The sequence below is a fragment of the Equus quagga genome, chromosome 8 (genome assembly GCF_021613505.1).
Source record: "Equus quagga isolate Etosha38 chromosome 8, UCLA_HA_Equagga_1.0, whole genome shotgun sequence".
Taxonomy (NCBI): Eukaryota; Metazoa; Chordata; class Mammalia; order Perissodactyla; family Equidae; genus Equus; species Equus quagga.
The window spans coordinates 52,473,068-52,487,371 of NC_060274.1; the positions used below are offsets into that span (position 1 = coordinate 52,473,068).

A 14,304-nucleotide genomic window follows, 5' to 3' on the forward strand; every position below is an offset into this window, starting at 1 on the left:
GAGGATCTTCTCCGTCACCTGTCTATCACTATGCTAGGAGTGCTCTGTACTTGTGTTGCTTTGGTTTTATTGCAGAATTGTGCTTTTGCTGAGCACATCTACTAGAAATTTCAATGTACACTGGATGCTGAGACTAATGTTCTATAAATAAATAAAAACTTGGCTCATTCTAATACTTTCTGGACCCTTTTTTGTATGCAAAGTATGTGTTATTGATGGCATTATTTCTCATTTACTGTTGACGTTCCTTCGGGTAGAAGAAGCAACGCTTAAAGCTATTGTTGCAAGTCTATGATTTCAATTCTCATTACTGAGACTTGAACATGAGAATACTTTAGACTGCATTACCTCTGTTTCCACCTGGCAAAAAGAGATCTGAAACAAAAATAAATTAGTGAATCCAAACTTGTGCTTTATATTTTATGGAACTTTGCTTTCAAAAGAGATTTGTGAAATAAAGATAGAAACGTAATATATTCATATCTATATTAATAGGAGTTTATTAGTATGGAATCTTGTATCTGTCATCTTAGGAAAAATTTGGACTAAAATTACAAATGAAACACAGTTTAGTAAAGATACATTCAATACTACCTATTTCAATGTTTAAGAAACGTATGGGAATACTAAACCAAAATATTAAATATAATTTAGAACCAAAGAAATGTACATTTTGTGAAGAAAGATTCCTTGGAACACTTGTGTGGTCTTAATGTGCCTTTGTAAACTCAGCTGTAAAACTGTTAGAATTTTGGATATTAAAACTAAAATATATATTAAAAAAATGTAAGCTTAAATGATAGCCTTTAGTTTTTATTCTAACTTCGGAAAAGATTAAGCTGCATCAGGCCTCTGTTGAAGAGAAAACACTCCCCAAACAACAGCAGGATCCTGTTGTCAGGAATAATATACGAAGGCTGCAAAGTAAAACTAAAATATTGTTTGCAAGATTATAAAAATATTATGCTCACAATAATCAGTGAAGCTGGATAATTCAGACTAATGCTAACTTTGTAAACCACTGAAAATCTTATTTCTATCCACAATAAAAGTATACATTTCCTTCTCTCCTCTCCACTTGCCTCCTGATCTGTCTCTCTCCTTCCCTTCTCTCTCTTAATTTTCCTCCTCTGCCCTCCCCTCTTCTTCTTCTTCTGTATTCCTTTTTCCTTTCCTTCTCTCTTCCCTCCCTCCCTTAATCTGTATTTAAAGATTTTTATTTTTTCCTAAAAATTTAACTGTGTGCACTGAAAATTCTACAACTGTTATATATAACTGAACTTTGCTTTGGTACTGTGGTTACTTCATTAAAATGAGTGGATCTTATTTAATTTTATTTCAAACATCTTCTAATTTCATGTATTATTTAACAATGATTTTTAAAAGACCTGGCCAAAAATAAACTAAGAAAATATAATTTTGACTTCTGCTATTCTTCCCAATTCTCCAGACTATGGAGAAATTGATGTAATCTCACAGTACATCTATTGCACAGTCTAGAAGGGTAATCAGACTTTCCAAATTTTTCATCAGAGTTTTATCAGCTAGCCAGTATCACCTTTTAATTTGTACCTATGATATTAGTAGAAGGGATGTCAAGCATCTTCATCTCCACGAATGTTGCTTTCAGAGCATCTCATAGAATCTCTTGTAGTTTCAGCAACTGTCTACAACCAGCTTAATGAATTCACTTAATAAATAAAAAGCATTGAACTGCCATAATTATAATCAATGTGACCAAGAGTCTATAGAAAGCAGGGGTATCTGTCTCCCATGTATGAACTAGTGGGATCTTGGCTTTTTCCTAACCATTGCAGGTGAATGTTGAGAAAGTCGTCCAGCACATGGAGTTTCAGGGTAGGTGTTGCTTCTGCCAAGTAAGGGTAGGAGCAGCGCCAGAGGGCAGGACTGATGTCAAGTGTGCCCTATACCTCTCCCCAAGAGCCGGGTTTCTGATACCATTGTCTTTTGGTGATTCTGCATTGATGGAACTATCACCTGCATGCCTCCCAGAAAAAGAATTCTCTCTCTTCTCTACCCACAAATATTTCAGAAGGAATTATTTTCATGAATTGAGCCTTCATACTTATGATATATTCTCTTGTGTTAATATATATTTTATTTATACAGACATTCATCCTTTCCCTCACTTAAATAACATGCATGCTAGCTGCAAGGTAGAGAGTGCCTTTCTGCATTCCAAGCACTGTACTAGGTGCTGTATATAACACATGGTGGATAGACTAGAGAGCTCCTGCTATCTAGGAGCTCACAGCCCAAGACATAACACATGGAGCACAAAGGAAGAACATGTGTCCCAGATTTGTGGGGAGGTGGTGGTGGCAGTGCCAGGGAAGTCTTCTTGCAAGATGGGACATGTACCTGGAGACCTGAATGATCAGTAGGGTTAGCTAAGAGAAGAGAGGAGGAAAAGTTTTCAGGGAGAGAAAGCAACACATTCAAAGGCCCAGAATAAAGAGAGTGGTTCTTTCAGAGGAGCTTAATGTGCCTCAATATAACAGTTGCTTGGGAATTGCAGAACGTGTAGGCATTAGTGTAGAGCGTGGAGACATTTTGTACTAGTCAAGAAGTGCTGACCTTTGTAACCACCTTGTGAAGGGTATTAGCCCTATTTATAGATGAAGTCATGAAGAAAAGTTTAAAAAGGGGGCGGGGGAATTAGGTGACCTGCTCAATTTACAAAGCAGAGCTCAATTTCCACTGAATAGTGCAGAGGTTAAACATCACAAATATTTGAAAGGAAACAAATATGGATTTGCAGATTTGGTTTATTTTTATAGTTAATGTGATTTTGAGTCTAATAAAAATTTCAGATATATTCTATCTAATGTATGATGCACATAAAATATTTTTAGAAACAGATAAATTACAGTTTGCATTAGTCAATTTAGTTTTATTACTTTTGCCTCCAGAGCATTTTATGTGTGTAAATTCTTGTTATACATAAGTTTCCAAATGAAAGCATTTGGGTTTATTGCTTCCAAGAGCCCGATACTACCTTTTTAAGATTAGAGATGCAAAGAAGTGAATAAAACAAGAATGCCATTTTGCTATTCTCTCTAGACCAAAATACAGTATGATGAGTTAATAAGAAAGCATTTGAAGATAAATATTAATGCAAAAAAGCATGAATTTTGAACTTTACATAAATGTTACTAAAGCATATATTGTCTTCTATGTAGCTTCTGTTTAGAAAAAACCTTAAAGAAAAACAAAGAAACTATTGTCACAAAAGCCAGTGTATTTGTTACTTTGTTTGGGAGAGGTTGAAGTTTAAAATCTGAAAGGACCCCGGGGGTTTCTGGGGGCAGGCAATATTCCCTTTCTTGGATTGTGTGGCGTTATATGGCTACTCACCTTATAACTAGTTTATAATTCTATATATTTGCAGTTTTGATAAGAGTATATGTAGTTTTTTGTGTTAGATATCAAAATAAAAATGTAAAAAATAACTTCTAGCAAGAAAATATATATTACTGTATTACATTTACCCATATGTAATTTTAACAAGAATTCTTACATTTTCTACTTTATAAAACATGCAAGAAATTCTTTAAATGATTCTCAGATATACCCTCTGCTTAATTTTGGCATTATATTGGTCTCTCTCTCTATATATATTAAACGTGATGGTGCTATGTTTTCAGTTGATGAAAACCATAAATCTGTAGATGTAACAGAAAGTTAGGAACAAAAAAATGTCATTAGGGATATTATTTCATCTACATACAGTAAATAGAATTTTAGAAAATATTTTTTGAGGTGGACATAGATTACTTTAAAATGTATCCTGAAAGAATATTAGTTAGATAAACTAGCTGAGCGAGACTATTCTGAATATCCATGGAAATGGTAGTGTTGAAAAGTAACTCTATGAAAGTTATTTTTTTTTAGATCTCTAGGTTATAGATTTCATCTTATTAGGATTTCTTTAAAGGATTTGTGTTTTCATTGACTTGATCTAGGTTTGTGGGAAATACTAAACTTCAGAGAAACAAATGAGATGAGTAAGATATAATGTTAAGTAAGTCATTAAAGAGAGATTTTTGTAATTAAAATACATTCAAGGAAGTTATTTGCGGCTGACAAATTTATTTTTTTAGTAATTAGATAAAAGGAGGCAATTTAAAATTTTTAAACATGTTCATAATGATTTTTTAATTTTCTTACTCCCCAGTCAGATCTAATTGATGAGATTGAAATACAACTATAGATACAATTTTAAAGAATAACAAGAAAGCTAAGAAAAGTATAATAGTCTGATGCATTAAAGTGAAGTACAAAGAAATGGAGATATATTGACATATGTTTGGAGGTAAACAATCCTAAATGAAAAATTTATTAAAGATATCAAAAACTAAAGAAAGACTATACATTATACAGAGAAGAATGCTAAGATTTCTGGAAAATATGATAGTATACAGAAAAACAAAAAATGAAATTGTGAGAAAAGGAAATTCTATTTAACAGATAGAAATTTGGCAATGAAAACTGAAATTGCTTAGGAAGAAATCAAATCTGAGAGTATAGATATTATCTTTTACAGTACTTGTATATGCAAAAGTCTTTTCCTTTATACCTAATGTGACAAACACTGAGTTTAATTATAGTAAGTTCATATGGTTCTTCTTTGTTGTTTGAAATGTAATTGCCGTCTATATCAATGAATCACTAATCGGACAGGATGATTTAGCAGTTAATGTATGTGAAATAAGTCAGCTATGTGTTTTGAGGCTGCTTTAATGATCATGAGTTCACAGCGTGCAAATATCCGATCCCTTAAGACAATCGATTTAAGGACACTTGGGTTGCTAGAGGAATCTCTCGCAATTTATCCAACTGTTAACCTCCCACAAATATTGCAAAATTCAATTCAAACATCATTTTTTCTAAAGTGAATAAGATCATGAATTTTAGTATCATATTTGTCTAACTGTGAAATGTACTTCTACGTTTCAGTGTCTTCATCTATAAATATATATTAATTAATAATGTCTATTTTGAGTTGTTCTGAAGATAAAATCCAAAAGTGAATGCAAAACCAACTAACATTTCCAAATCAAAGGCTCTAAAATATCAGCTCCCTTCTCCCCGATACGAAGGCTTCCCTGTCCCCAGCTGACTTGGTTTGGTCATCCTCTTATTTGCTATTTCTTAACGCTCAAATATATTGCTATTAGAAAGCATTAATATTACCCATATTTGTTTCATCCAATATTCTGTAAGCTCTTCAGGAGCTTCATGTATTCTCCTTGTATAGCAGTGTTGGGTATGTTTTACACACAATTATCTGTTGGAGGAATGAATCTCTTAAATTGCCTGGTGGAAGCATCACAGCTATGCTGTAATGTTAATCAGTCATGGCTGATGCAGTAAGGTACTCACTACTTTAAGTTACTGAAAAAAAAATCATTTGTGAACTTGATTGACAAAAGTTCCATGAATTCTAGGATAATTGAGACTGTTCTAGGGTGAACTTTCTTTCTTTCTTTTTGGTAAATCTAAAAGAGATTGCTCAATATAGCACTTACTTGCTCTTGATGTTGACTGAGCGGTCTAGAGTGGACCAATCTTTCTGGCAGTTTTCGATCCAGACCATGTCCATTTTCCAAACAAGAATCCCTGGGTTTGTCAAACCAATCTGTTTCTTCACGACGCAGGTGATAGGCTTTGGAGATCAAGGAAATATCAAACATTGCAACCAACCAACTAATGAAGATGACAGAGGGCAGTGGATGTTCTGAAGTAGAAATGTATTCCAGGCTTGCTACCCATTCATGCATTTCAAACACAACTCCCAATAAGATGTGAAAAATCATTTCCAATATTATCTTAAAAATTTTGTACAATGGAATAACCTAGAAGAAATGATGTACACAACTGTTCAACCCCTCAGAGCAAAATAAAACAAAATTAAATTTTAAATCAGGAGAAAAAGAAATTTAGATAGTGATTGAATAAATAAATGAACAAGTGAATATCCCTCAGAAGTCACTCTATTCAACCTCAATTCATTAGTTCCCACTTGCTCACCAATCCCCAACACCCACCATCCAACACTAAAATCTATGGAAAATGTATTCCTTGGGTATGGAAGATTCTGTCACCTCCCCACTATCATATCAACCCAGTACTAATATATGGCTGCTGGTTTTGAACACCAAGTGAGTATTTTTTGAAAACATGACATTTCAATGACACTCATAAATAAATGGAAACATTTATTTCTACGAGGATCCCAGGTATTATTGCTAGGAACATGTATGTCATAATCAACTGGTAACCTAATATTAAAAATATAACTATTAGAATTTCTTATTAAAAATTAAGCAATTTTTTGTGAGATCACAGATTTAGGAATTAGACTGAAGCGATGACTGACTACTTTTTGTAATTATAATGTGACAAAACTTGACATCTTAAAATACTTTTTTGAAAATGCAACCTTATTTAAGTACGTGATTATTATTTCAAATTTTTGGTCCCATTCAGTTCTGCGTACTTCCAACGTCTTTTAAAGCTATTATTTAGTGACCAAAAATTCTATTTTACCTAACATATAGAATTTGAATCTATGTAAAGTTTTATTCTCTGTAAAAGGATCCCCAATTAATAGTCTCTGGAAGAACAGTGTTGTTTCCTAAATGGCAGATGGAGCAGCCCTTCTCAAGTGCTCACAACGGAAGATGTGTTGATGCTATCAACCTATGCTTTTCTGAAACTCTAGCTTCTACAGTACCACACTATTGAGTTCTCTCTATCTCACTACAGTCTTCTTTTTCTGTCTACAACTTTGTCTTCTTTTCCAAAAATTTTTCCCCAGACTTTTTTCCCAGGCAATTTCCATTATTTCTTTACCAGCAGGGCTGGCAAACCCACAGCATGTACACCACTACTCACCTCTACACCTCCTGTGATCTTGGTCAGTGCTGCTCATTAACTGCAGCATTTTCCTCCAATAAATACAGAATGATAGATGGTGTGTCATAATTTAGTAAGTCTTAGATTTGAGGAAATATAGTACTTACGTGGTTTATGGTTGCAAATGTACTGGTCTGATCTCCCCTACTAGACTCTAAGCTGCCCGAAGGCAAGGCTTATATCTTGTTTTTTTCTCCCCTCAACACTAAAAACAATGAATTGCAAACACCACAACATTCAATAAATATTTGGGAAATGAATGAAACACAGAAAAATTAGTCATCAACTAGAGAAAGAAGTTAAATGTCCTCATTACGATAAGCACATTTTAAAATAAATATTAATTTGTCCCTTGAACCTCATTAGTACTTACACAATCTTTTCTCACAACCCACTTGCTATTTATTATGGCTTTTCGTAGTTTTAATGACACCAAGTGACTAATTTATGAAAAAATATTTAATGTGATCGAAATTTGATAAATACATACAAAACAAACCCATTATTTGATCAACAGTCTCTAAGAACTTATTAGATTATCCCCAATCAAACTAACAATATTTTTCTTACTTTTTATATACCTTTATTATATCTTTCTCATGAAAAGGAAAAACATAATCTATACTAATTTTAATAAATGCGTATCTTGGATAACATAGTACATGATTTCACTTGAATATATAACTTTGCTAATTCATTTGAAATACAGTCCTTTAAAACATGTTTCCTTGGCTGTGTCTATACAAGTAAGGCAGAATCTCAACCTGATTCAAATTTTGTCAGTTTATTTCCAATTCTGATTATATACTTTGATTGTCCATTATTTCTTGTAACTCTTCAAATGATTAAATTAGGACCTATACCATTTTTTGAAGAGGAATTTACAGATTAACCAAGAGAACCAGATTGAATGAATCTGTTTTTTTACTGGATTCTGACCTCATCATTTACAGCAAGTTGTACATAAACACTAATTTTTTATAGCTGAAACTGTCTGATCTGCCAAGGTACATCTGCACTTTAAAAATTAAATTTTATAATAATAATAATAACATTTCCAAAGTAGTTTAAAGAATTTGCTGGAGATTAACATTTCCCTTTTTTAAACTGATAATATTTCCTTAAATTCTTAAATGTAAAATCTAAGCAAGCTATTTTTGGGTCTAGAATTATACACAAGCAACAGTTACATGAATAGTTTAATTCTATGCAGTATCAACTATTGGTCAAATATTTTTTTTTAAAAAAAAGACTATATATACTGAAGCTTTTTTCCCCATAGAATATTCTTTGAAAGAATGTTTTCAACAAAATATTTATGGTTATAGAAATAAATATAACTTGACAGTTTCTAGCTTAGCTTCCCTCCAATCTGCTCCAGAGGAAAGGCCTCCTGCTGTGTACTTATTCAACTAATCAGGCATGGACATCGACCAGTGGACTTCAAGCCGATGGCCACAAATGTTAATCAACGTAAATTATGTCTAACCTAGATTTCACCTACATATGAAAAACATCGTATAGTCTATGACCTAGAGTCCAATTAAATTTAGAGAAAGCAAACAATAAACAAGATGAAATTAGTTAAATTTCCTTTGTCTACATGATACTAAATAGCCTGCTGGAATGTTACACTTTTCAAAGTTACCTGGTGTCATTCAAATACAGACATAGCCTATATTTGGTAAAAATTTAATTTAAAAATCCCTAATATTTCATGAATTCATAATTGTCATGAGTTATGTAATTGGGAAAAATATATTCTACTTTTCCCCTTAATTACTCAAGGAATCCAAGATTTCAAAAGAAAAGTTGATCATTGCTTACTAGAAGAAAACCAGTATGTTTATGCGACATAAAAGCAAAGAAAATACATAACATTTTAAAACGTACATCTTTTAAAGATAATCACTGCAATTCACACACATAATATTACATACGTAATTCAATGTGTTATAGCTGTCTTTTGTCTAATTCTACATCAACATGATTTTTATGACTAAATTTGCTTAACTTTTAAACACAGCTTAATTGTTTAATTTCATCTAAATTTCATTTTGTTTACTTCCTTGATATTATCTTTACACATTTCATAATTTTGTATGCTGCATGATGTCTCAACATCCACTGTATCAAAACAATTCTTTTCATATAGTCTTTGATGACTATGAGTACCCATGATCCAAACATATAAATGAAAAATAAAACATTTGGTTATTTTTATATGGTTATATGTAAATAAATGCCACATTTTAGAATATCTAGAAACATTGGTAGGTCTGGCACCATGCTGACAAAACATCTGTGATTAATAAATGCATTTGTCAAATTCTCTCCAGATACAAGCTCGTCGTGTACAAATAGCATTTAGGTGTTTAGATATGCCATAGATCTGTTAGGTTTTGTTTTATTTTATAAAACTTGATTTATTTTATGAAAAATGATTATTGAAGAGCCTTTTTATTCTTATGCTAGTCATTTCATATATATAAAATGTGTGTAAAATGTGGATTGTGAAAAAAAGTAAAGGAAAAATTAAAGACTGTTTCCACATAATATCATGACTCTTGTTTAACTATGCAGATTCACTCAAACAATTGGTTAAATAAAAAAAAATACAGAGTGCTTTATTTAATTAACTAATTATCAATAAAAATGGTCAATCCAATAGACTATCGAAAAGAAAACAAATCAGAAACTGACTAGTCTGTTGGAATTTCACTAGGAAAAGCAGTTTCTCCTCTTTCAGATCCAGTGATTACTTTAGTTTAGTCTAGATTTAAACTTCTAAAATTATAGTGGTGTCTAGATACAGAAGCAGAAAGGAAATCTTTTTCATGAAAACATATTTTCCTGTGAGTCCGCAGGGAAGAAGTCAGATTTACAAGGGGAGATGTTATGTCAGCTTAGTGCTTTCAGTCACCAAAGGTATGAAGTAATAATGCTTTTATTTGATCAGAAATATTTTATTTCCAGGACTCAAACCACACCTACATTCAAACGCAAACCACAGAGTGGGGAGAAAAAAACCCCAAGAGTCATGAGTCCTCTTGGCACGGGCGACACTCTCCACATCCTTGGCCCACTCCCCCCTCATCTTCAAAACAGACTTGGACTAGAGAACTTACTAAAATCCTTCTGGTTCTACATGATTAAACAACAAAGACAAAAATATCATAAACCCTCTTTTAGTTAAGTATGTACAGTAAGTATTGGCTTAAATCACTCGTTCAATATGAAAAACTAGCAAAACAATTTAGAGCAAAAAAATGGCATGATGCCAAAAGCAAAGCCACGGAAAAGGCTAACCAGGCAGCCCAGGAGGTCTTCAGGTCCAAATAGCTAAATTCACAAAATTAGTGTACAAATTTTCAATAGCAAAATGTAAAGAATACTTCATACATACTGATAAGATTATTTATTGTCAACATCATATTTAGCGCTAAGTATTCTAGTATGTCATGCAAAATGTACAAACTTGTCAATTATGATATTCATAGAGAGAGAGAGAAAATATGAACCTTTTATTTAAGGAGAACTATAAGATTCTATATTATACTAACATCAGGGACTTATCTGAAAGTTCTCAAAAAGAGAACATTCTCGGAATTAGTGAACACTGTTCTCACAAAAATGACATAAATACTTTTCTGTTACAAAGTCTAGCAGAATAGTACTTAATATCTCTAAACCTTAATAATTTCACAAACTGAAAGAAACTGATGAATAACTTTAAAAGTGCTTTTTAAGAAATAAAAGAGACATACAATGAAAAACTTTCCAACTATGGATTTAAAGGATGACCATATTTTATTGACATAATTTTTTGATAATGGTTTTGGAAAAGTGGACACGAAACTAATCAAGCAATCAAGAAACAGAACAATAAAATAAACTAAAAGGAAATAAAGAAAAGCATGCTACAAAATCTATATACAAGATAAAATTTCCATTTACAAGAAATAAAATTGACATAAACATGCAAAAGATGCACCAAGAAAAGTAGACTATATCCTTGAAGAAGGAAAATTAAACATGCAGAAAAGTAAGAGTTTGAGTTTCGAGAGTAACTAGGTAGTTTGAGGCCCAATTTACCTTCACTGTCTGACATGGCATGTTGGAAGTCATCCATGATGAATGCTATGTCACGGTCATAGCCTCGAGTCCGTGATTCTTCTCTCATGTGTTGCTGAACTTCAGGCAATGAGTGACTTGATCCAAACTGATCCCTGGTGTCTGCAGATATGGGTGGCAGGGGTCCAGCAGCAGCCCTGGCCATTCCCATTGGCTGGCCAACAGGACTGAGTGGACTTTCTTCTTCAGAATTCTGGGCCACAATTGGTATTCTTCCTCTACTCTGGCTAATTGGCAAACTGGTAGGCTTAGTTCTACCAGAAGGGGATGCATGACTAAAGGAAACATCTAGAGCTTCAGCTTCTTGAGCTTTCAGTCTCAGGGAAGAGCTGGAAGAGTCTCTTTTAATTGATAAATCCAGCCCATAGACAGAGGAAGGTCTAGACCTGCTGCCACTACCGTAGGGCTTGTCCGCTTCCTCCTGCAGAGCCGACCGGATGGTACTTCCTAAGGTGCCTAGTCCAGTGCCAAGAGATGACCCCATAAACTTTTGTTGGTCTGTAATATTTTTTCTGAGGCCAAAAGTGATATCATCTTGAAGAAGCCTTGCTCTGGAAGAAATGCCACCAATAGACGAAGTGCTAGAAGTCATATAGCTCGAATAATCAGGTTCAAGGTCTCTACTTTCTTGAATAGGTGAAAATTTTGACATTTTAGGGTCAATTAGTGATTTCTTATGTTTTGACTGCTTTTGATAAAGTATGGCTGCGGGTAGTTGTTTAGCTGCTTGTTTTTCAAGTGTGAGTCTACTAATGCTATACTTTTCAGATTTTGGAAAATGCCTATAGCTAGTATCGGCATGGTAATAATGAGAAAGACCAGTAAGGTGATCTAAGCTCTCTGCTCCTCTACGGAATTCCTGTTTAATCTGATGTTTCAGAAGTTTTAACTCATAAGGATCCTCCATTGGGTCTTCCTCTGCTTTCACATAACTATGCAATCTGGAGGAAGTCTGCAAAGGTGCTAGGAAATCTGTCACTTCTTGAGATCTACGTGTTTCAGTGGTTCGAAGGAGACGATCTGTTTTTGAGAGATCCTTTTCATGAAAGCTAAACGCAGTGCTTAATGCTGCTGTTTCTTTGGTAATCTCTCCAATGTCATCAATTAAGACATAATTTCGTGGAGTATGATGGTCTATATCTGCATAGAAAGAATCTGCAGATATGCTTGATATTGGACTGCTTGCCATGCTACTTCTTTCCTCCAATCCTATTCTCAAGTCTAAGCTATTGTACTTACTACCAAGATGGGAAACAGCATACGTATTATCAGTAGAAACAGGAGCTATCATCAGTGGTTGGTTGCGAATCACCTCATAGTTTGAAGTTATCTTGGGCTCCAAATACAACGTAGTTTGCCGTGGCTTTTGTTGTATCACCATCATCTGTGATGGTAACTGATAAGAAGGTTGTGGAGTTGGTGGAGGTTGAGCTTGAGGTGTGAAGGACATTGTTGCCACAGCTTGGAATGTTGGCTGAGTCTGGTAAGGTGAAACTTGCTGATGATACAAAGTTTGTTGCTGAAAATGGGATTGTTGGGTGTATGGGGTAGGTGACTGGGTAGGAGGGGCAGGGGAAGAGTATTGGTATTGTGTATAAGGACTCGTAGGAGGAACTAGTTGAGATTCTGTTTGGGTTTGTGGTGGTATAAACTGGCTGAATTCAGTTTGGGGAGCAGTTCTTGGTCGCTCTATGCCATGCTGGCTTTCTATTCGGGTTGGTCTGGTGCTGCTCACCTCACTGTCAGACATGTAATCCCGATCCTCGGCTACTCCCTGGAGGTAAGCTCGCTCTCTCTTTTCTCTCTCCTTTAGTAATGCCTCTTTCCTCCTGTTAATCCCCATTTCCAGGTACCGTAACTTGGCATCAATCTCCTTTTCTTCCTCATCAAGTTCTGCTTGTTTTTTTCTAAGCTTTGCAGATTCCCTCTCCACAAGATCAAGCTCTCTGTCTATATCCTGGAGAATCTTCGCTCGTGCCATTGTGTTGGTTCTGCAGATCCTCCTCCTGGAGACTGTGCCCATTGTGCTATATGTCGACTGAGTTCCTGCGGAGGTCTCCTCAGGAGGTGGATTTGGAAGAGTTCTCTTAACTTTTTTCTGGGTGCCAGAGGGTGTCATGGTTTGAGAACCTTTTGTCTATAATTAAGTAAACAAAATATAATACTTTAATATCAAGGAAAAAAATAAAAGATCAAAAAAAATTTCATAATTTAACATTGAAATAAAAATTTCATATATGTTTTAGCTGTGACAGTGTAGTAAAATAAAAATTTTATATATAATTGCAAGTATTAGTCAGAAATGCAGATAACTGAAAAATAATTTTTCCTTTTTTGGTAAATTATTATAATAAATACTTTATTATTATAACTTCTGTAACATTAGAAGTGAGTTTGAAATCAAGCACAGAACTCATTGATAGGCAGGCTTATATTTTAGTTAGACTCTTAGGAGAACTGTAAAGACTCATTTTCCATCCTATTGAACACATATAAGATTATTTACTGAATATATTTCCAGAGTATTTGTTTTAACTCTCTGAAATTTAAGTTACTATTTGTTGAAGATGCTCACATAGTGCTGTTAAGTTCAATCGTTTGCTTCTATCTTTCCATTCCTACTTTTACCCCCTGGAGTGGCTGTCATTCCTATTTCAATCACGAAATATTTTGAAATGAAATCCTCAAATTCTTTAATGTCTTTCCTCATCCAAAAAGAATAATATAAAGTAATTTCTCATTTAATCTTTCAATATTTTCACGACTATTAGGGTCTTATGTTTTCTTTCAACTTTATTATTCTTTAGTAATTTTAGCTTCTGCTTAGTGCTTTAGCAACTTCTACATGAAGCCAAAGGAACTGACTGCAATAAAAACCCATTGAGGGGCCAGCTTGGTGGTGCAGCGGTTAAGTTCGCTTCAGTGGCTCGGGGTTTGAAGGTTCGGATCCCAGGGAACCGATTATCAAGCCATGCTGTGGCAGGTGTCCCACATGTTAAGTAGAAGATGGGCACGGATGTGAGCTCAGGGCCAATCTTCCTCAGCAAACAGAGGAGGATTGGTGGCAGATGTTAGCACAGAGCTAATCTTCCTCAAAAAAGTGGAAAAAAATCCATTGAAATCTTTGCAGAAAAATCAGATAAAGTATCTCGGTGGTGGGTTGTCAGGTATTTTCCATTTCACTTGGTTAATTTGTTATAAACCTGCGTTCAAAAATCAGTGGTCTTG

The 14,304-nt window shown here is 34.1% G+C and overlaps 1 protein-coding gene across 5 annotated transcripts in view; it reads right to left on the reverse strand.

The window, feature by feature from the left end:
- PCLO (piccolo presynaptic cytomatrix protein) overlaps positions 1–14,304 on the reverse strand; it is a 375,574-nt gene that overhangs the window by 145,552 nt on the left and 215,718 nt on the right. For all 5 annotated transcript variants that reach the window (XM_046669722.1, XM_046669723.1, XM_046669725.1 and 2 more), the window contains exons 7-8: positions 11,038–13,213; positions 5,553–5,689 (exon numbers count right to left, since the gene is read on the reverse strand). In XM_046669722.1, coding sequence (XP_046525678.1) covers positions 5,553–5,689; positions 11,038–13,213 — 2,313 coding nt within the window. The remainder of the gene's footprint in view (positions 1–5,552; positions 5,690–11,037; positions 13,214–14,304) is intronic.